The 20,885-nt window shown below is 59.8% G+C and overlaps 1 protein-coding gene across 2 annotated transcripts in view; it reads right to left on the bottom strand.

Moving 5' to 3' along the window:
• Window positions 1-225: 225 nt before the first annotated feature.
• Window positions 226-20,885, bottom strand: part of c7h7orf25 (chromosome 7 C7orf25 homolog) — a 32,489-nt gene continuing 11,829 nt past the window's right edge. For both annotated transcript variants that reach the window (XM_078216543.1, XM_078216542.1), the window contains exon 2: window positions 226-7,410. In XM_078216543.1, the coding sequence (XP_078072669.1) occupies window positions 6,123-7,403 (1,281 nt within the window). In that variant the 5' untranslated portion in view covers window positions 7,404-7,410 and the 3' untranslated portion in view covers window positions 226-6,122. The remainder of the gene's footprint in view (window positions 7,411-20,885) is intronic.

The following is a 20,885-nucleotide window of genomic DNA, read 5'->3' as shown; positions in this document are numbered from 1 at the left end:
ACCTCCAATCAGAAAAAGACTCCTCCACTGCTACCCTCTGTCTCTATGGCCAAGCCAGTTCTGTGCCCATCTAGCTCGTTCACCTTTGATCCCGTGAGATTTAACCTTTTGCACCAGCCTGCCATGAGGGACCTTGTCAAATGCTTTACTAAAATCCATGTAGACGACATCCACGGCCCTTCCCTCGTCAATCATTTTTGTCACCTCCTCAAAAAACTCAACCAAATTTGTGAGGCATGACCTCCCTCGTAAAGATTATGGAGTTGAATTTCCATGGGTATTCACCAAATCATTATCCGTTAACTTACACAGATTTGAAGAAATTCTGGGAAAACATAACTACTAGATCATACTCATTATGCTTTAACAAAGTGGAAGCTTGGTAAGAATAACAGTGATGCTTGAACAGCAACTTGTGATGGCCCATGTGCTTGTGGGAAAAATAACTATATTTTAAGTTGGTGTGATGGCCTCTTAACGACTGGTTTTCTCTGATTGGGGATTTCTGGTAAAGCTGCTGACTTTCAGTAAATGATCATGTGACCATGTTCCCTGGGAGATAAACAATAGAATAGCAGGGTCAATCAGAAGTTAATTATAGGGGTGGAATGATTGAGAGTGTGTTCTGTTTGAAGTAGGGCTTTTCCTTTATTTAGTTTTAGAACAAGCTGGGATGCAGGAAACATCTCTGTCCAACAGGAATCAATTAAATCTTCTGCGTTGGCTAAAATAGTTACTGAAGGAGTCCTAACAGCACGTTGAACTTCTGGATTGCCAAATTGAGGAGGAGAAAGAGGGAGTTTTAAGATGCAAGATCCAAGAGTCAAAGAACAGTACAATCAGGAGAGTTTCTGACCCAAGGTGGCTGGTGATGCCTGTGTTAAACAAGGAGTCTACAACTGGGAATAGCTGGATGAGATTTGAAGAGACAGCCTTACAGGGAATAAGCGCAAGGTCCAAGAAATCACAGCCCTTAAATGAATTTTTGGAACAGTCCTTCAATCTTCCAATTTCTGATAAATATCTGACATGGGTTTGTAGGGACTGTGTGTCAATGACTGTAAAAGAAAATTTGAAGTTCTATTTAGATTACAAGCAATTGTGTTTAACATAACATAGATGCAGTTATTCAGAGTCATGCTTTTGATTTCATTGTAGTAAAATTATTTTGGTTTAAACACTGGACCTGTGGTTTCATTAATTTTAATAAATACCTGGATTATCAGATTCTAATTAAAAAAAACTGAATGTTACTGGTTTCTACCATGATGTTAACAAACCTCTGGAGTCCAAGCATGCAAAATGATAGTGAAACATGGAAATCCAGAGTCTGATGCTCTGCACATGGTGTCCGATAAAGTAGCCTGCTGATATAATAGCCTTGTCAGGGTGTGAATTTTCAGTTCTTAACCACTCAATACCCACTAAACATACAGCAGGTCAAGGCTTGTTCATTCAAGTTTAAGTGAATTAACAGCATAATAAATCTTAATTGCCAAATAACCACAAAACATTGAAAATTATAAATTTAGAGTTGCATTTGTTTGGATTTTAGTATTGGAAATAAAAAAAAACAGAAATAACTTTGTCCCTTATCTCTCTAATTCAATATTTCTTTCCCTCTCTACTTTGCCATCAGTACATGATTTTGCATTGAATTAAATATTCCAACTCACACTTCCTGATTTAGAATCAGTATGACTCAGTGAGGATTCTTCAATCTGATTGATTAAAAAGGCCACACAGTTACTTGCTTTCCTGTATAAGGTGCTTTATTGTCTCAGACTCCTGATAACTGAGTCATCACCGGACAGCTGTAGGTGTAATGAACACTGAATCCAGACCACATTCTACATGTGATATAAGGCGTCTTTAGCATGGCATCTTTGCCAATGACATTGAATTACACAAGTAGGGAAGGAGAACATCTTTAGGAGTCTTGGATCAATTATTGTCTAAGATTTGACAGATTTGGATTCAATCGAGTGCAATTCAAGGTTAATACATATCAAAGTCTGCATTAGTAAACAATTATGACATGAAAAGGCCTCACTTCCAGTAAAATTCAATCCCTAAGCAGATAAAGATGAATCCACTCAATCCAAACCTTTCAGAATTTTAAAGACCTTTTAGGTCACTCCTCAGTCATCTTATTTCAAGAGAAAGAGACCCAGCTTGTGAATTATTTCTTTGATATGTTTACCCGCACATATCAGATATCACCCGTATAAACCTTCTCTGCACTTTCTCCAAGTGTAGTCTAACCAAGGTACAGTACAGATTTAGCAGAATCTCTTGACTTTTCAATTATATCCCTCTAGAAATAAAATCTAGAGCTTAGTTGGTTTCATTTTTTTTTAAATGGCCTTGAGTCACCTCTGGTGCAACTTTTAGCGATCGGTCAATTATTTAACACAATTATTTACAAGACAAGTATTTATCAAATTGTCTAAAATAGTCAATGCACTTAATGCATTACAAGCAAGTTCTTTGTAATGGGAAATGGTTAGTGCCCAAGTGTGGATGGTGTAAGTGGTGGGGACTGTACATTGTGACAAGGCATCCAATAACAGCAGATACTTAACGACAAAATTATAAAGCTACTTTCCAGGCAATGCATCTAGCTTCAACACTGCATGCTGCCAATCCAAATATCTGCCCAAGCAAAATCTGAAATAAAACGTGAAGAAAAAGTAAAAGAATTGGAGTGATTATCTCCGTGCTCCAAATGCAGATCTGGTGAATGTGAAGCCATTGTCAAAGAGGCAAATAAGATGCAAAGGTAGCAGCGAATGAGCACTGGTCACAAATGAAACAGGTTTAACTGAGAATGTAGATCAATGATGGTACCTAATCAGTAAAACATTTTTTTTTCATCCTGTATTATCCAAGTCTGAGGGGCCTGAATTACAAAGCAAAGTCCAAGCAATTAAATTCACTTTTTCCTGAAGAAAAAAAGGCAGCCGACATAGACATGACACTGCACTGCAAAATAACAGAATACACAGCGTACAGATGTGGTTAAGTAAACAAGCTAACAGCAAGCACAAGATTGGTTGCAAGTGCATAGTAGGGTGACTTTCTTTCCTTCCTATAGAATAGACTCACAGAGATAATTGTTTTGAGGCTAATTGATTACTTTAAAATGGAAAGGGATCAATTTATGTCAAGAAAGAGAAATGAGGGATAATAATCGCAATGCTTGATTTCACTTTTTTGAAGAAATGTAACTTTCCCTAGAGAATTTATAGGTGGCATGTGGTTGAATAACTATACACTGGCCTGAATGGAGTGGGGCAAATGACTTTTGCATTTGTCCAAAATGTATGCAATCATTTGAATCATAGTTAAATAACACAGAAGACATTTCAGCCCGTTGCTCCTATATTGAATCTTTGGCAAACCATCTGATTAGTCCTACTTTTTCCCAACACTTAGACATTTTTCTATTACTTATAACTGTGCGATAAGTATTGAAACTGCTTTCATCACCCTTTCAGTCAGACCTTAAGTTACTGTATAAAAAAAATCTCCTTCACGACCCAGGTTCTTTTGCCCATTATCTTAAATTTGTGTCTTTTGGTGACCAACTCTTCTTCCACTGGAACACTTCTCCCTATCTGCTCTCTCAAAACCACAGATTATTTTGAACATATCTTCCTTACCCTAACCTTCTCTGCTCAAAAGAGAACAGTCCCCAGTTTTTCTGGTATCTGCATGTAACTGAAGTCCCTCCAACCTTTTATAATTCTCACAATTCTCCTCTGCACTCTTTCAAAGAGTAAAAGTTAGACTGCTATCTGGATGGGCAGTTTTTCAAAATGTGTATTGTAGATGGATGTCCGTGTCAAGTGCTGAACTTTTCATTGAAAATTTTACATGTTTTTTGCCGAATTGAATTCTGGTTACCTAGATCCTTCAAATAAAGCTACTTGCTGTGAATCACAATTAAGAAATTTTCAAATTTTATTTCAGCTTGGAAGCATTGCTGAACCTCTAACATCCAGAGTCGGAGCTTGCTCCGGAGCTGAAGCAAGCTCATGTTATCCTAACGGGTTAGGATAGCATGAGCTTGCTGACAAGAACAAGAGTGTTTGCCTGATCCTACCAGAGTTCAGCACCCTTATTAATCTTTATCAACATGGATATCAAGCTCTATCACAACTTTAACATTGACGTCCCTCAATTACTGCTTCTTAATGGCAACTGGAATCCAACAACATTCTAGCTCGGGTACTGGCTGCTGGTCTTTAACATCAAGTACAATGGCCAAAGTCTGGATACTGCTGAATCCCAAACTGGCACAGGCTTAAGCCACTAATTGAAGCCCATGGTGTAGGTTGAAAGAGCTCAATATCCCAATCGGTATTGTTCTGTATTCCCTTGGTGACAGTGGATAAATGCATGTGGCACTGATGTAGCACTCAATGACTGAGATAGCACTCAATGACTGAGATCAACCATTTCTTATCTATCAGCTTTAAAAGGAACAACCACTTTCAGTGTGGCCAGCTTGCATTGACACTTAAAAAGGTCAGGTCTCATTCCAAAAGGGTTTCATGGAAAAATAGGGGTAGTAAAAGAATTGGGATAATATGGGTTACACAAATGATGAGGGTAAGGAAGGCTAGAAAGACAAGTGTAATTAAAAGGCTGATAGACCCTCTAGTATCAGGGTGATGGGTAAACTTGCTGTGGAAAGCAAGAAGCTAGTAAGCTCTTCATCTCAGTTTTCACTAAAAGTTATAGATACCGGGGTTATAGAGGTCAATACATGTGGTCAGTATTCACACACAAGATATTCAGACTTAAGGCTGACAAATCTCCAAGACCTGCTGAAGAAAAGCTGGGGAAGAAATAGCGGATGCTCTGGAAATTTGTGCTAGAGGATAGGACAAGGGGCGGGAGAATGGGACTCCCCTCTTCTGCATTCAGGGTCTTCCCAGAGATGTTGATTTTTTTTTTAACCTTCAAAAGATTTGTGGCATAGATCTGTAGGTATTAGAGATTATAGATTAACTGTAAAGAATGTAGCTTTCTATCAGCATATATGATAAGCTTTTATTGTGCACTTTGCAAACAGGAACATGCCAGCAGATGAGAGCCAACTCCACACTGAATAAAGTCCTGTTCCTAACTGTACAACAAATAGCACCTTGCTGCAAAAACAATCCACAAACAAAAAAAAGACTGCAAGATTTCAGTTCCCATTATGTTTTTCTGCATCATTTGAATACTTCAACCTGCAATGTTGCTGATGATCTACATCTGGATCCACTCACCATCTCCCATTACCCGGTTCCTGTTCCATTCTTTTTCTATTTTCTTTCCTTCCTTTTAATCCTACAAATTCTATTCTTAAAATTCTTCCACCGCTTCTTTCCTATTTTGCTGTCCCTATTTGTCTGTTAATTCCCAGAAAACAAAAATAAAATTATTCATTGTCCTTAGGTATTGCTTTACCACACCCCACCAAACATCTTTTCATTCTCAGCTGAATATGAAGGCACCAGCTAGACAGTGCCCAAGCTCAGCATTAGAAAACAAATTCTTTAGTTGCATCTCCCATCGGATAACCAATTCAAGACTTTAACTTCCTGAAGTTTCAAGGCTTGATTTCCATGGACCCCAATAGCCTTTCATCAGACCCCAACGGGTACTGGCCTTTCAACAGAAAACAATGAAAGGAGCCGTCTGCTTTCATCACAATTTTAGCTATTGCAACCTTGTTGAACTTATGTACTCCAATGAAACATCACTAAAGATGGCTTTTGAGAATTGCACACTAATTTGTTTAAACAGTGTGGTGTCTTTTGCATCCAGATTTAGAAGGTCAAGGACTGACCAAATGGCTGTTAGCTGCCAATGTGAATATTTTTTTATTATTGGTTGTACATACTTCAGTGACGTGGGGGGGGGGTAATTCTAACTGTCGGTGATGGTGTGAAACTAGCAATATTGAATTAGCTGCCTGTTACACACCCTACAAGATTTGACATCAATGGAAAGGAAATCAGGATGTCCAAGAGGCTGAAATGTGACGGCCAGTTTTAAATCAGTGCCCACAGTCAAAACCATCCCCCAAACCCCTTTGCCATGACAACGTTAATTACCAGACATCTCTATCTCACTAAGCCACCATTGGAGATTCTCTCATGAAAGGCAGTCCCAGGTAAAGGAGTCGCTGTTGGCTCCTTGCTTTCTGTCAAGGCCCTAGGCTGATGGATAAACACACTGAATTTCACACCTTGGTTATCTGCGGCTCGGACAAAGCCACTGTTTGCGGTCATTGTGATTGCCTTCAAGGCATCTCCAGTGCCAAAGATAGTAATAGAACGGCTGTTTATTTTTGCACTGGCTTCCAATCTGGAGGCCCGTTCAGAAGGCTGGTCTGGAACAACTGTGATTTCCTGCAGCAGCTTCTGCGCCCGGGCCTTTTCTCCAGGGCCACCCAATGTCTCCAGAATGGCTTGAAAATCTTTCACCGCCGACTCGCATGCAAACAGCTCTTTGCCCTTCATGAAGGCCTGCAGCTTGGGCAAGACGCTTTCCTCCCTCTCTTGGGAAGCTTGCTCCGTCAGCACCTTCTCCTTAAAGATGAAGCAGCAGCCACCGTGACTCACTGCCGATACAAACGTAATCAGAGTGGTGATGTCTAAATTGACACGGTTGCAGAAATCCACTTTAACTTCAGCAGGAAAAGCAACCCTGGCAACGACTGTAGATCGATCTACCTTTGTCACTTGCAGAGGCTCCTCCAAGTCTTCATCAGAGTCAGCCCAATTATCAGCCTCCTCTGTGAAATCAATCATTGAGTTCACAGCTACGATATCTCCCCGTACTGAGAGCCCCATTTCCTTCAGTCTCTCTGCCATGGGGCTAGAAATGCCGTTATAAAAGGCAAACACAATGTGCGGATTGCTGTACTGCACCAGCTGCTGCTTGCTTGCTTCCAAATAATCATCTGCTTGTTCAACGATACTTTTGTCTCCATACTGGCCTCTCCCCACCCAGATACTGTGCAGAGCCTCGGCTTTCCGGCCGATGGCTTTGACCCAGGTGAGGCCTCCGTTTGCGACCACGTCCACCACCAGTGACTGCTTTTCCCCAGAGCGTTCCTGGTAGTTGAAAACATGCAGCAGGCTGACCACATCCTCCAGGCTCTCCGCCGACTCAATGACCGCCTTCAGGTGGGTGAGGTTCGTACTCTGCAGGTGCGACTCCTTCACAGAAACCTTGCCCGCTTCCACTTTCCGCAGGAACTTGAGCTCCGCCTTCAGCTTGCTGCAGAGCTTGGCTCCACCCTGCACCCCGCCAGCACGGCAGCGAGTGAGCGCCTCTGCCCTCCCCAGCAGCTCCTGCGCTTCAGCAATCCTCTCGGACAGAATCTTGTGCAGGGACATCGCATCCCTGAAAAACAAAACCGCCGCATTCAGGGGGTTTTTCTGTTTATATCCAATTCAATCCAATAAAAGTCCAATTCATAGTTTCAGCAAATGAGACATTCCAGATCCAAGCTGACAAGACAGGGCTCTGACTTCCTGTCTTGGGCTTGATCGACATGATCCAAGCTGATTGGAGCAGGAATAGCACCTTCTCCAAGGCTTGATCTCATTTGCATCTTAGCCAAAAGGTCGAGATGCCGCTTTAAAAAATTGCTTCAAATGAAGCCTCAGTGTAACCTCATGACTTGAACCAAGTGCAGGATGTCGATATTACACTTGATCTTAGACAAAAGGCCGAGAAGTGCCACATTCAGGATTGCTACAGTTGGTGATGGGGGAAGAGGGTTGTTGTGGGAGAGGCACATTGCTCGTGTAGGGAACACAGATACAGCCCAGTGAATCAGATCAAGGGGTTGGCAGATTGGCTGCGGACCAGCCCAATGCTCCAGTCCAACTCTCACTCCACCCCGGCTCCCCGCTTCCTCCCTTTCCCCTAGCCCCTTTCCCTCCCGTCTATCCCATCCCCCTATCAATAACTCCCATCCCCTCTGTCACTTCCCCGTTCCCTGTCTCACTCCCTCACCTCCCACCACCAATCCACCCCCTCCAGCTTGCACCCCCTCCCTCTCCCCACACCACCCTGCCCTTCCCCCCACCCAGTCCCCCCTCTCCCTCCAGTCTCTCTCCTGACAACCCCCCCCCACCCCCGCTCTCTTCCCTCCTCCCCGCCCCAGTCTCTCCCCCCCGCACTCTCTCCCCTCCTGCAACCACCCCCCCCCTCCTCTACTGCAAACCCCCTCCTCCTGCAAACCGCCCCCCCCTCCTCTACTGCAAACCCCCTCCTCCTGCAAACCCCCCCTCCTGCAAACCCCCACCCCCCTCCTCTACTGCAAACCCCCCCATCTCCCGCAAATCCCCCCTCTCCCGCATCCCCCTCCCCTCCCGCAAACCCCTCCCCTCTCCCGCAAACCCCTCCCCTCTCCCGCAAACCCCTCCCCGCTCCCGCAAACCCCTCCCCGCTCCCGCAAACCCCTCCCCGCTCCCGCAAACCCCTCCCCGCTCCCGCAAACCCCTCCCCGCTCCCGCAAACCCCTCCCCGCTCCCGCAAACCCCTCCCCGCTCCCGCAAACCCCTCCCCGCACCCGCAAACCCCTCCCTCTCCCGCAAACCCCTCCCCTCTCCCGCAAACCCCTCCCCTCTCCCGCAAACCCCTCCCCTCTCCCGCAAACCCCTCCCCTCTCCCGCAAACCCCTCCCCTCTCCCGCAAACCCCTCCCCTCTCCCGCAAACCCCTCCCCTCCCGCAAACCCCTCCCCTCTCCCGCAAACCCCCCCTTCTCCCGCAAACCCCCCCCTTCTCCCGCAAACCCCCCCCATCTCCCGCAAACCCCCCTCCCCTCCCGCAACCCCCCCTCCCCTCCCGCAACCCCCCCTCCCATCCCGCAACCCCCCCTCCCATCCCGCAACCCCCCCTCCCATCCCGCAACCCCCCCTCCCATCCCGCAACCCCCCCTCCCATCCCGCAACCCCCCCTCCCCTCCCATCCGGAAACCCCCCGTCCCCTCTCCTCCCGCAACCCCCCGTCCCCTCTCCTCCCGCAACCCCCCGTCCCCTCTCCTCCCGCAACCCCCCGTCCCCTCCCGCAACTCCCCCTCCCCTCCCCTCCCGCAACCCCCCCTCCCCTCCCCTCCCGCAACCCCCCCTCCCCTCCCCTCCCGCAACCCCCCCTCCCCTCCCCTCCCGCAACCCCCCCTCCCCTCCCCTCCCGCAACCCCCCCTCCCCTCCCCTCCCGCAACCCCCCCTCCCCTCCCGCAACCCCCCCTCCCCTCCCGCAACCCCCCCTCCCCTCCCCTCCCGCAACCCCCCCTCCCCTCCCCTCCCCTCCCGCAACCCCCCCTCCCCTCCCGCAACCCCCCCTCCCCTCCCCTCCCGCAACCCCCCCCTCCCCTCCCGCAACCCCCCCTCCCCTCCCCTCCCGCAACCCCCCCTCCCCTCCCGCAACCCCCCTCCCCTCCCGCAACCCCCCCTCCCCTCCCCTCCCGCAACCCCCCCTCCCCTCCCCTCCCGCAACCCCCCCTCCCCTCCCCTCCCGCAACCCCCCCTCCCCTCCCGCAACCCCCCTCCCCTCCCCTCCCGCAACCCCCCCTCCCCTCCCGCAACCCCCCCTCCCCTCCCGCAACCCCCCCTCCCCTCCCGCAACCCCTCCTCCCCTCCCGCAACCCCTCCTCCCCTCCCGCAACCCCTCCTCCCCTCCCCTCCCGCAACCCCCCACCCCTACTCCACCCTCCCCTCCCGCAACCCCCCCTCCCGCCACCCCCCACCCCTCCTCACCCTCCCCTCCCGCAACTCCCCCTCCCGCCAATCCCCCCTCCGCAACCCCCCCTCCCCTCCTGCAAACCCCCCCTCCCCTCCTGCAACCCCCCTCCCGCCAATCCCCCCTCCGCAACCCCCCCTCCCTGCCTGCAAACCCCCCCTCCCCTCCTGCAAACCCCCCCTCCCCTCCTGCAAACCCCCTCCTCCCCTCCTGCAAACACCCCCCTCCCCTCCTGCAAACACCCCCCTCCCCTCCTGCAAACACCCCCCTCCCCTCCTGCAAACACCCCCCTCCCCTCCTGCAAACACCCCCCTCCCCTCCTGCAACACCCCCCTCCCCTCCTGCAACACCCCCCTCCCCTCCTGCAACACCCCCCTCCCCTCTTGCACCCCCCCCACTCTCTCCCCTCTTGCACCCCCCCCACTCTCTCCCCTCTTGCACCCCCCCCACTCTCTCCCCCTTGCACCCCCCCCACTCTCTCCCCTCTTGCACCCCCCACTCTCTCCCCTCTGCACCCCCCCACTCTCTCCCTCTTGCACCCCCCCCACTCTCTCCCCTCTTGCACCCCCCCACTCTCTCCCCTCTTGCACCATCCCCCCACTCTCTCCCCTCTTGCACCCCCCCCCCACTCTCTCCCCTCTTGCATCCCCCACTCTCTCCCCTCTTGCACCCCCCCACTCTCTCCCCTCTTGCACCCCCCCACTCTCTCCCCTCTTGCACCCCCCCCCACTCTCTCCCTCTTGCACCCCCCCCACTCTCTCCCCTCTTGCACCCCCCCCACTCTCTCCCCTCTTGCACCATCCCCCCACTCTCTCCCCTCTTGCACCCCCCCCCCACTCTCTCCCCTCTTGCATCCCCCACTCTCTCCCCTCTTGCACCCCCCCACTCTCTCCCCTCTTGCACCCCCCCACTCTCTCCCCTCTTGCACCCCCCCCTCTCTCCCCTCTTGCACCCCCCCCGCCTCTCTCTCCCCTCTTGCACCCCCCCCCCGCCTCTCTCTCCCCTCTTGCACCCCCCCCACTCTCTCCCCTCTTGCACCCCCCCCCCTCTCCCCTCTTGCACCCCCCCCTCTCTCCCCTCTTGCACCCCCCCCCCTCTCCCTCTTGCACCCCCCCCGCCTCTCTCTCCCCTCTTGCACCCCCCCCCACTCTCTCCCTCTTGCACCCCCCCCACTCTCTCCCCTCTTGCACCCCCCCCCCACTCTCTCCCCTCTTGCACCCCCCCCCACTCTCTCCCCTCTTGCACCATCCCCCCCACTCTCTCCCCACTTGCACCCCCCCCCACTCTCTCCCCTCTTGCACCCCCCCCCACTCTCTCCCCTCTTGCACCCCCCCCACTCTCTCCCCTCTTGCACCCCCCCACTCTCTCCCCTCTTGCACCCCCCCACTCTCTCCCCTCTTGCACCCCCCCACTCTCTCCCCTCTTGCACCCCCCCACTCTCTCCCCTCTTGCACCCCCCCCTCTCTCCCCTCTTGCACCCCCCCCGCCTCTCTCTACCCTCTTGCACCCCCCCCGCCTCTCTCTCCCCTCTTGCACCCCCCCCACTCTCTCCCCTCTTGCACCCCCCCCCTCTCTCTCCCCTCTTGCACCCCCCCCTCTCTCCCCTCTTGCACCCCCCCCTCTCTCCCCTCTTGCACCCCCCCCACTCTCTCCCCTCTTGCACACCCCCCACTCTCTCCCCTCTTGCACACCCCCCACTCTCTCCCCTCTTGCACTCCCCCCCACTCTATCCCCTCTTGCACCCCCCCCACTCTCTCCCCTCTTGCACCCCCCCCCACTCTCTCCCCTCTTGCACCCCCCCCCTCTTGCACCCCCCCTCTCTCCCCTCTTGCACCCCCCCCTCTCTCCCATCTTGCACCCCCCCCTCTCTCCCCTCTTGCACCCCCCCCCGCCTCTCTCTCCCCTCTTGCACCCCCCCCACTCTCTCCCCTCTTGCACCCCCCCCTCTCTCTCCCCTCTTGCACCCCCCCCCTCTCCCCTCTTGCACCCCCCCCTCTCTCCCCTCTTGCACCCCCCCTCTCTCCCCTCTTGCACCCCCCCCTCTCTCCCCTCTTACACCCCCCCGCCTCTCTCTCCCCTCTTGCACCCCCCCCACTCTCTCCCCTCTTGCACCCCCCCCCACTCTCTCCCCTCTTGCACCCCCCCACTCTCTCCCCTCTTGCACCCCCCCACTCTCTCCCCTCTTGCACCCCCCCACTCTCTCCCCTCTTGCACCCCCCCTCTCTCCCCTCTTGCACCCCCCCCGCCTCTCTCTCCCCTCTTGCACCCCCCCCCCCGCCTCTCTCTCCCCTCTTGCACCCCCCCCCCACTCTCTCCCCTCTTGCACCCCCCCACTCTCTCCCCTCTTGCACCCCCCCTCTCTCCCCTCTTGCACCCCCCCCTCTCTCCCCTCTTGCACCCCCCCCTCTCTCCCCTCTTGCACCCCCCCCGCCTCTCTCTCCCCTCTTGCACCCCCCCCTACTCTCTCCCTCTTGCACCCCCCCCACTCTCTCCCTCTTGCACCCCCCCCCACTCTCTCCCCTCTTGCACCCCCCCCCTCTCTCTCCCCTCTTGCACCCCCCCCCTCTCCCCTCTTGCACCCCCCCCGCCTCTCTCTCCCCTCTTGCACCCCCCCTACTCTCTCCCTCTTGCACTCCCCCCCCACTCTATCCCCTCTTGCACCCCCCCCCACTCTCTCCCCTCTTGCACCCCCCCCACTCTCTCCCCTCTTGCACCCCCCCCTCTTGCACCCCCCCCTCTCTCCCCTCTTGCACCCCCCCCGCCTCTCTCTCCCCTCTTGCACCCCCCCCCGCCTCTCTCTCCCCTCTTGCACCCCCCCCCCACTCTCTCCCCTCTTGCACCCCCCCCCCTCTCTCTCCCCGCTTGCACCCCCCCCCTCTCCCCTCTTGCACCCCCCCTCTCTCCCCTCTTGCACCCCCCCCTCTTGCACCCCCCCCTCTCTCCCATCTTGCACCCCCCCGCCTCTCTCTCCCCTCTTGCACCCCCCCCCGCCTCCCTCTCCCCTCTTGCACCCCCCCCCCACTCTCTCCCCTCTTGCACCCCCCCCCCTCTCTCTCCCCTCTTGCACCCCCCCCTCTCCCCTCTTGCACCCCCCCCTCTCTCCCCTCTTGCACCCCCCCCTCTCTCCCCTCTTGCACCCCCCCCCTCTCTCCCCTCTTACACCCCCCCGCCTCTCTCTCCCCTCTTGCACCCCCCCCCACTCTCTCCCCTCTTGCACCCCTCCCCACTCTCTCCCCTCTTGCACCCCCCCCACTCTCTCCCCTCTTGCACCCCCCCCCACTCTCTCCCCTCTTGCACTCCCTCCCCACTCTCTCCCCTCTTGCACCCCCCCACTCTCTCCCCTCTTGCACCCCCCCCACTCTCTCCCCTCTTGCACCCCCCCTCTCTCCCCTCTTGCACCCCCCCCGCCTCTCTCTCCCCTCTTGCACCCCCCCCACTCTCTCCCCTCTTGCACCCCCCCCCACTCTCTCCCCTCTTGCACCCCCCCCACTCTCTCCCCTCTTGCACTCCCCCCCCACTCTCTCCCCTCTTGCACCCCCCCCCCCACTCCTCTCCCCTCTTGCACCCCCCCCACTCTCTCCCCTCTTGCACCCCCCCCACTCTCTCCCCTCTTGCACCCCCCCCACTCTCTCCCCTCTTGCACCCCCCCCACTCTCTCCCCTCTTGCACCCCCCCCCACTCTCTCCCCTCTTGCACCCCCCCCACTCTCTCCCCTCTTGCACCCCCCCCCCACTCTCTCCCCTCTTGCACCCCCCCCCACTCTCTCCCCTCTTGCACCCCCCCCCCACTCTCTCCCCTCTTGCACCCCCCCCCACTCTCTCCCCTCTTGCACCCCCTCCCCACTCTCTCCCCTCTTGCACCCCCCCCCCCACTCTCTCCCCTCTTGCACCCCCCCCCCACTCTCTCCCCTCTTGCACCCCCCCCACTCTCTCCCCTCTTGCACCCCCCCCCACTCTCTCCCCTCTTGCACCCCCCCCCACTCTCTCCCCTCTTGCACCCCCCCCCACTCTCTCCCCTCTTGCACCCCCCCCCCACTCTCTCCCCTCTTGCACCCCACCCCCACTCTCTCCCCTCTTGCACCCCCCCCCACTCTCTCCCCTCTTGCACCCCCCCCCACTCTCTCCCCTCTTGCACCCCCCCCCACTCTCTCCCCTCTTGCACCCCCCCCCACTCTCTCCCCTCTTGCACCCCCCCCCACTCTCTCCCCTCTTGCACCCCCCCCCACTCTCTCCCCTCTTGCACCCCCCCCCCACTCTCTCCCCTCTTGCACCCCCCCCTCTCCCCTCTTGCACCCCCCCTCTCCCCTCTTGCACCCCCCCCCTCTCCCCTCTTGCACCCCCCCCCTCTCCCCTCTTGCACCCCCCCCCTCTCGCACCCCCCCTCTCTCCCCTCTTGCACCCCCCCCCGCCTCCCTCTCCCCTCTTGCACCCCCCCCCCCACTCTCTCCCCTCTTGCACCCCCCCCCCTCTCTCTCCCCTTCTTGCACCCCCCCCCTCTCCCCTCTTGCACCCCCCCCTCTCTCCCCTCTGCACCCCCCCCTCTCTCCCCTCTTGCACCCCCCCCCTCTCTCCCCTCTTACACCCCCCCGCCTCTCTCTCCCTCTTGCACCCCCCCCCACTCTCTCCCCTCTTGCACCCCTCCCCACTCTCTCCCCTCTTGCACCCCCCCCACTCTCTCCCCTCTTGCACCCCCCCCCACTCTCTCCCCTCTTGCACTCCCTCCCCACTCTCTCCCCTCTTGCACCCCCCCCACTCTCTCCCCTCTTGCACCCCCCCCACTCTCTCCCCTCTTGCACCCCCCCCCACTCTCTCCCCTCTTGCACCCCCCCCCACTCTCTCCCCTCTTGCACCCCCCCCCACTCTCTCCCCTCTTGCACCCCCCCCCCCACTCTCTCCCCTCTTGCACCCCCCCCACTCTCTCCCCTCTTGCACTCCCCCCCCACTCTCTCCCCTCTTGCACCCCCCCCCCCACTCTCTCCCCTCTTGCACCCCCCCCACTCTCTCCCCTCTTGCACCCCCCCCACTCTCTCCCCTCTTGCACCCCCCCCCCACTCTCTCCCCTCTTGCACCCCCCCCCCCACTCTCTCCCCTCTTGCACCCCCCCCCCACTCTCTCCCCTCTTGCACCCCCCCCCCACTCTCTCCCCTCTTGCACCCCCTCCCCACTCTCTCCCCTCTTGCACCCCCCCCCCACTCTCTCCCCTCTTGCACCCCCCCCCCACTCTCTCCCCTCTTGCACCCCCCCCCACTCTCTCCCCCTCTTGCACCCCCCCCCCACTCTCTCCCCTCTTGCACCCCCCCCCACTCTCTCCCCTCTTGCACCCCCCCTCTCTCCCCTCTTGCACCCCCCCCGCCTCTCTCTCCCCTCTTGCACCCCCCCCCACTCTCTCCCCTCTTGCACCCCCCCCCACTCTCTCCCCTCTTGCACCCCCCCCACTCTCTCCCCTCTTGCACTCCCCCCCACTCTCTCCCCTCTTGCACCCCCCCCCCCACTCTCTCCCCTCTTGCACCCCCCCCACTCTCTCCCCTCTTGCACCCCCCCCACTCTCTCCCCTCTTGCACCCCCCCCCACTCTCTCCCCTCTTGCACCCCCCCCCCACTCTCTCCCCTCTTGCACCCCCCCCCCCACTCTCTCCCCTCTTGCACCCCCCCCCCACTCTCTCCCCTCTTGCACCCCCTCCCCACTCTCTCCCCTCTTGCACCCCCCCCCCACTCTCTCCCCTCTTGCACCCCCCCCCCCACTCTCTCCCCTCTTGCACCCCCCCCCACTCTCTCCCCTCTTGCACCCCCCCCCCACTCTCTCCCCTCTTGCACCCCCCCCCACTCTCTCCCCTCTTGCACCCCCCCCCACTCTCTCCCCTCTTGCACCCCCCCCCACTCTCTCCCCTCTTGCACCCCCCCCACTCTCTCCCCTCTTGCACCCCCCCCCCCACTCTCTCCCCTCTTGCACCCCCCCCACTCTCTCCCCTCTTGCACCCCCCCTCTCTCCCCTCTTGCACCCCCCCCGCCTCTCTCTCCCCTCTTGCACCCCCCCCACTCTCTCCCCTCTTGCACCCCCCCCCACTCTCTCCCCTCTTGCACCCCCCCCACTCTCTCCCCTCTTGCACTCCCCCCCCACTCTCTCCCCTCTTGCACCCCCCCCCCCACTCTCTCCCCTCTTGCACCCCCCCACTCTCTCCCCTCTTGCACCCCCCCCACTCTCTCCCCTCTTGCACCCCCCCCACTCTCTCCCCTCTTGTACCCCCCCCACTCTCTCCCCTCTTGCACCCCCCCCACTCTCTCCCCTCTTGCACCCCCCCCCACTCTCTCCCCTCTTGCACCCCCCCCCCACTCTCTCCCCTCTTGCACCCCCCCCCCACTCTCTCCCCTCTTGCACCCCCCCCACTCTCTCCCCTCTTGCACCCCCCCCCCACTCTCTCCCCTCTTGCACCCTCCCCACTCTCTCCCCTCTTGCACCCCCCCCCCCACTCTCTCCCCTCTTGCACCCCCCCCCCACTCTCTCCCCTCTTGCACCCCCCCCCACTCTCTCCCCTCTTGCACCCCCCCCCCACTCTCTCCCCTCTTGCACCCCCCCCCACTCTCTCCCCTCTTGCACCCCCCCCCACTCTCTCCCCTCTTGCACCCCCCCCCCACTCTCTCCCCTCTTGCACCCCACCCCCACTCTCTCCCCTCTTGCACCCCCCCCCACTCTCTCCCCTCTTGCACCCCCCCCCACTCTCTCCCCTCTTGCACCCCCCCCCCACTCTCTCCCCTCTTGCACCCCCCCCACTCTCTCCCCTCTTGCACCCCCCCCACTCTCTCCCCTCTTGCACCCCCCCCCACTCTCTCCCCTCTTGCACCCCCCCCCCACTCTCTCCCCTCTTGCACCCCCCCCTCTCCCCTCTGCACCCCCCCTCTCCCCTCTTGCACCCCCCCCTCTCCCCTCTTGCACCCCCCCCCTCTCCCCTCTTGCACCCCCCCCTCTCGCACCCCCCCCTCTCTCCCCTCTTGCACCCCCCCCTCTCTCCCATCTTGCACCCCCCCCGCCTCTCTCTCCCCTCTTGCACCCCCCCCCGCCTCCCTCTCCCCTCTTGCACCCCCCCCCCACTCTCTCCCCTCTTGCACCCCCCCCCCTCTCTCTCCCCTCTTGCACCCCCCCCCTCTCCCCTCTTGCACCCCCCCCTCTCTCCCCTCTTGCACCCCCCCTCTCTCCCCTCTTGCACCCCCCCCCTCTCTCCCCTCTTACACCCCCCCGCCTCTCTCTCCCTCTTGCACCCCCCCCCACTCTCTCCCCTCTTGCACCCCTCCCCACTCTCTCCCCTCTTGCACCCCCCCCACTCTCTCCCCTCTTGCACCCCCCCCCACTCTCTCCCCTCTTGCACCCCCCCTCTCTCCCCTCTTGCACCCCCCCCCGCCTCTCTCTCCCCTCTTGCACCCCCCCCACTCTCTCCCCTCTTGCACCCCCCCCACTCTCTCCCCTCTTGCACCCCCCCCACTCTCTCCCCTCTTGCACTCCCCCCCCACTCTCTCCCCTCTTGCACCCCCCCCCCACTCTCTCCCCTCTTGCACCCCCCCCACTCTCTCCCCTCTTGCACCCCCCCCACTCTCTCCCCTCTTGCACCCCCCCCACTCTCTCCCCTCTTGCACCCCCCCCACTCTCTCCCCTCTTGCACCCCCCCCCACTCTCTCCCCTCTTGCACCCCCCCCCACTCTCTCCCCTCTTGCACCCCCCCCCACTCTCTCCCCTCTTGCACCCCCCCCCCACTCTCTCCCCTCTTGCACCCCCCCCCCACTCTCTCCCCTCTTGCACCCCCCCCTCTCCCCTCTTGCACCCCCCCCTCTCCCCTCTTGCACCCCCCCCTCTCCCCTCTTGCACCCCCCCTCTCCCCTCTTGCACCCCCCCCCTCTCGCACCCCCACCTCTCCCCTCTTGCACCCCCCCCCTCTCCCCTCTTGCACCCCCCCCCCCTCTCCCCTCTTGCACCCCCCCCCTCTCCCCTCTTGCACCCCCCCCCCTCTCCCCTCTTGCACCCCCCCCCCTCTTCTTGCACCCCCCCCTCCCCTCTTGCACCTCCCCCTCCCCTCTTGCACCCCCCCCTCCCCTCTTGCACCCCCCCCCCTCCCCTCTTGCACCCCCCCCTCCCCTCTTGCACCCCCCCCTCTCCCCTCTTGCACCCCCCCCCTCTCCCCTCTTGCACCCCCCCCTCTCCCCTCTTGCACCCCCCCCTCTCCCCCTCTTGCACCCCCCCCCCCCTCTCCCCTCTTGCACCCCCCCCCTCTCCCTCTTGCACCCCCCCCCCTCTTGCACCCCCCCCCCCTCTTGCACCCCCCCCCCTCTCCCCTCTTGCACCCCCCACCCTCTCCCCTCTTGCACCACCCCCCCTCTCCCCTCTTGCACCCCCCCCCTCTCCCCTCTTGCACCCCCCCCCCTCTCCCCTCTTGCACCCCCCCCCTCTCCCCTCTTGCACCCCCCCCCTCCCCTCTTGCACCCCCACCCTCTCCCCTCTTGCACCCCCCCCCCTCTCCCCTCTTGCACCCCCCCCCTCTCCCCTCTTGCACCCCCCCCCCCTCTCCCCTCTTGCACCCCCCCCCCTCTCCCCTCTTGCACCCCCCCCTCCCCTCTTGCACCCCCCGCCCTCTCCCCTCTTGCACCCCCCCCCTCTCCCCTCTTGCACCACCCCCCCTCTCCCCTCTTGCACCCCCCCCCTCTCCCCTCTTGCACCCCCCCCTCTTGCACCCCCCCCCCTCTCCCCTCTTGCACCCCCCCCCTCTCCCCTCTTGCACCCCCCCCCTCTCCCCTCTTGCACCCCCCCCCTCTCCCCTCTTGCACCCCCCCCCTCTCCCCTCTTGCACCCCCCCCCTCTCCCCTCATGCACCCCCCCCCTCTCCCCTCATGCACCCCCCCCCTCTCCCCTCTTGCACCCCCCCCCCCTCTCCCCCTCTTGCACCCCCCCCCCTCTCCCCTCTTGCACCCCCCCCCTCTCCCCTCTTGCACCCCCCCCCCTCTCCCCTCTTGCACCCCCCCCCTCTCCCCTCTTGCACCCCCCCCCTCTCCCCTCTTGCACCCCCCCCCTCTCTCCCCTCTTGCACCCCCCCCTCTCTCCCCTCTTGCACCCCCCCCTCTCTCCCTCTCTCCCCTCTTGCGCCCCCCCCTCTCTCCCCTCTTGCAGCCCCCCCGCCTCTCTCCCCTCTTGCACCCCCCCCGCCTCTCTCTCCCCTCTTGCACCCCCCCCCTCTCTCCCCTCTTGCACACCCCCCACTCTCTCCCCTCTTGCACACCCCCCACTCTCTCCCCTCTTGCACTCCCCCCCCACTCTATCCCCTCTTGCACCCCCCCCCACTCTCTCCCCTCTTGCACCCCCCCCCACTCTCTCCCCTCTTGCACCCCCCCCCTCTTGCACCCCCCCCCCTCTTGCACCCCCCCCTCTCTCCCCTCTTGCACCCCCCCCTCTCTCCCATCTTGCACCCCCCCCGCCTCTCTCTCCCCTCTTGCACCCCCCCCCCGCCTCTCTCTCCCCTCTTGCACCCCCCCCCACTCTCTCCCCTCTTGCACCCCCCCTCTCTCTCCCCTCTTGCACCCCCCCCCTCCCCTCTTGCACCCCCCCCCTCTCTCCCCTCTTGCACCCCCCCTCTCTCCCCTCTTGCACCCCCCCTCTCTCCCCTCTTGCACCCCCCCTCTCTCCCCTCTTGCACCCCCCCCTCCCCTCTTGCACCCCCCCCTCTCTCCCCTCTTGCACCCCCCCTCTCTCCCCTCTTGCACCCCCCCTCTCTCCCCTCTTGCACCCCCCCTCTCTCCCCTCTTGCACCCCCCCCTCTCTCCCCTCTTGCACCCCCCCCACTCTCTCCCCTCTTGCACCATCCCCCCCACTCTCTCCCCTCTTGCACCCCCCCACTCTCTCCCCTCTTGCACCCCCCCACTCTCTCCCCTCTTGCACCCCCCCACTCTCTCCCCTCTTGCACCCCCCCCACTCTCTCCCCTCTTGCACCCCCCCACTCTCTCCCCTCTTGCACCCCCCACTCTCTCCCCTCTTGCACCCCCCACTCTCTCCCCTCTTGCACCCCCCCCTCTCTCCCTCTTGCACCCCCCGCCTCTCTCTCCCCTCTTGCAACCCCCCCCCACTCTCTCCCCTCTTGCACCCCCCCTCTCTCCCCTCTTGCACCCCCCCCCTCTCTCCCCTCTTGCACCCCCCCTCTCTCCCCTCTTGCACCCCCCCTCTCTCCCCTCTTGCACCCCCCCCGCCTCTCTCTCCCCTCTTGCACCCCCCCCTACTCTCTCCCTCTTGCACCCCCCCCCACTCTCTCCCCTCTTGCACCCCCCCCACTCTCTCCCTCTTGCAACCCCCCCACTCTCTCCCCTCTTGCACCCCCCCCCACTCTCTCCCCTCTTGCACCCCCCCCCCACTATCTCCCCTCTTGCACCCCCCCACTCTCTCCCCTCTTGCACCCCCCCACTCTCTCCCCTCTTGCACCCCCCCACTCTCTCCCCTCTTGCACCCCCCCCACTCTCTCCCCTCTTGCACCCCCCCACTCTCTCCCCTCTTGCACCCCCCCACTCTCTCCCCTCTTGCACCCCCCCACTCTCTCCCCTCTTGCACCCCCCCGCCTCTCTCTCCCCTCTTGCACCCCCCCCCGCCTCTCTCTCCCCTCTTGCAACCCCCCCCCCACTCTCTCCCCTCTTGCACCCCCCCCTCTCTCTCCCCTCTTGCACCCCCCCCTCTCTCCCCTCTTGCACCCGCCCTCTCTCCCCTCTTGCACCCCCCCCTCTCCCCTCTTGCACCCCCCCCGCCTCTCTCTCCCCTCTTGCACCCCCCCCCACTCTCTCCCCCTCTTGCACCCCCCCCACTCTCTCCCCTCTTGCACCCCCCCCACTCTCTCCCCTCTTGCACTCCCCCCCCACTCTATCCCCTCTTGCACCCCCCCCCACTCTCTCCCCTCTTGCACCCCCCCCCACTCTCTCCCCTCTTGCACCCCCCCCACTCTCTCCCCTCTTGCACCCCCCCCACTCTCTCCCCTCTTGCACTCCCCCCCCACTCTATCCCCTCTTGCACCCCCCCCCACTCTCTCCCCTCTTGCACCCCCCCCTCTCTCTCCCCCTCTTGCACCCCCCCTCTCTCCCCTCTTGCACCCCCCCCATCTGCTCCCATCTTGCAC

This window comes from Mustelus asterias, chromosome 7 (assembly GCF_964213995.1).
Source record: "Mustelus asterias chromosome 7, sMusAst1.hap1.1, whole genome shotgun sequence".
In the NCBI taxonomy this organism is placed as follows: Eukaryota; Metazoa; Chordata; class Chondrichthyes; order Carcharhiniformes; family Triakidae; genus Mustelus; species Mustelus asterias.
Note: the sequence above shows the minus strand (reverse complement) of the source record. Positions and strands in the feature narration are given on the sequence as shown.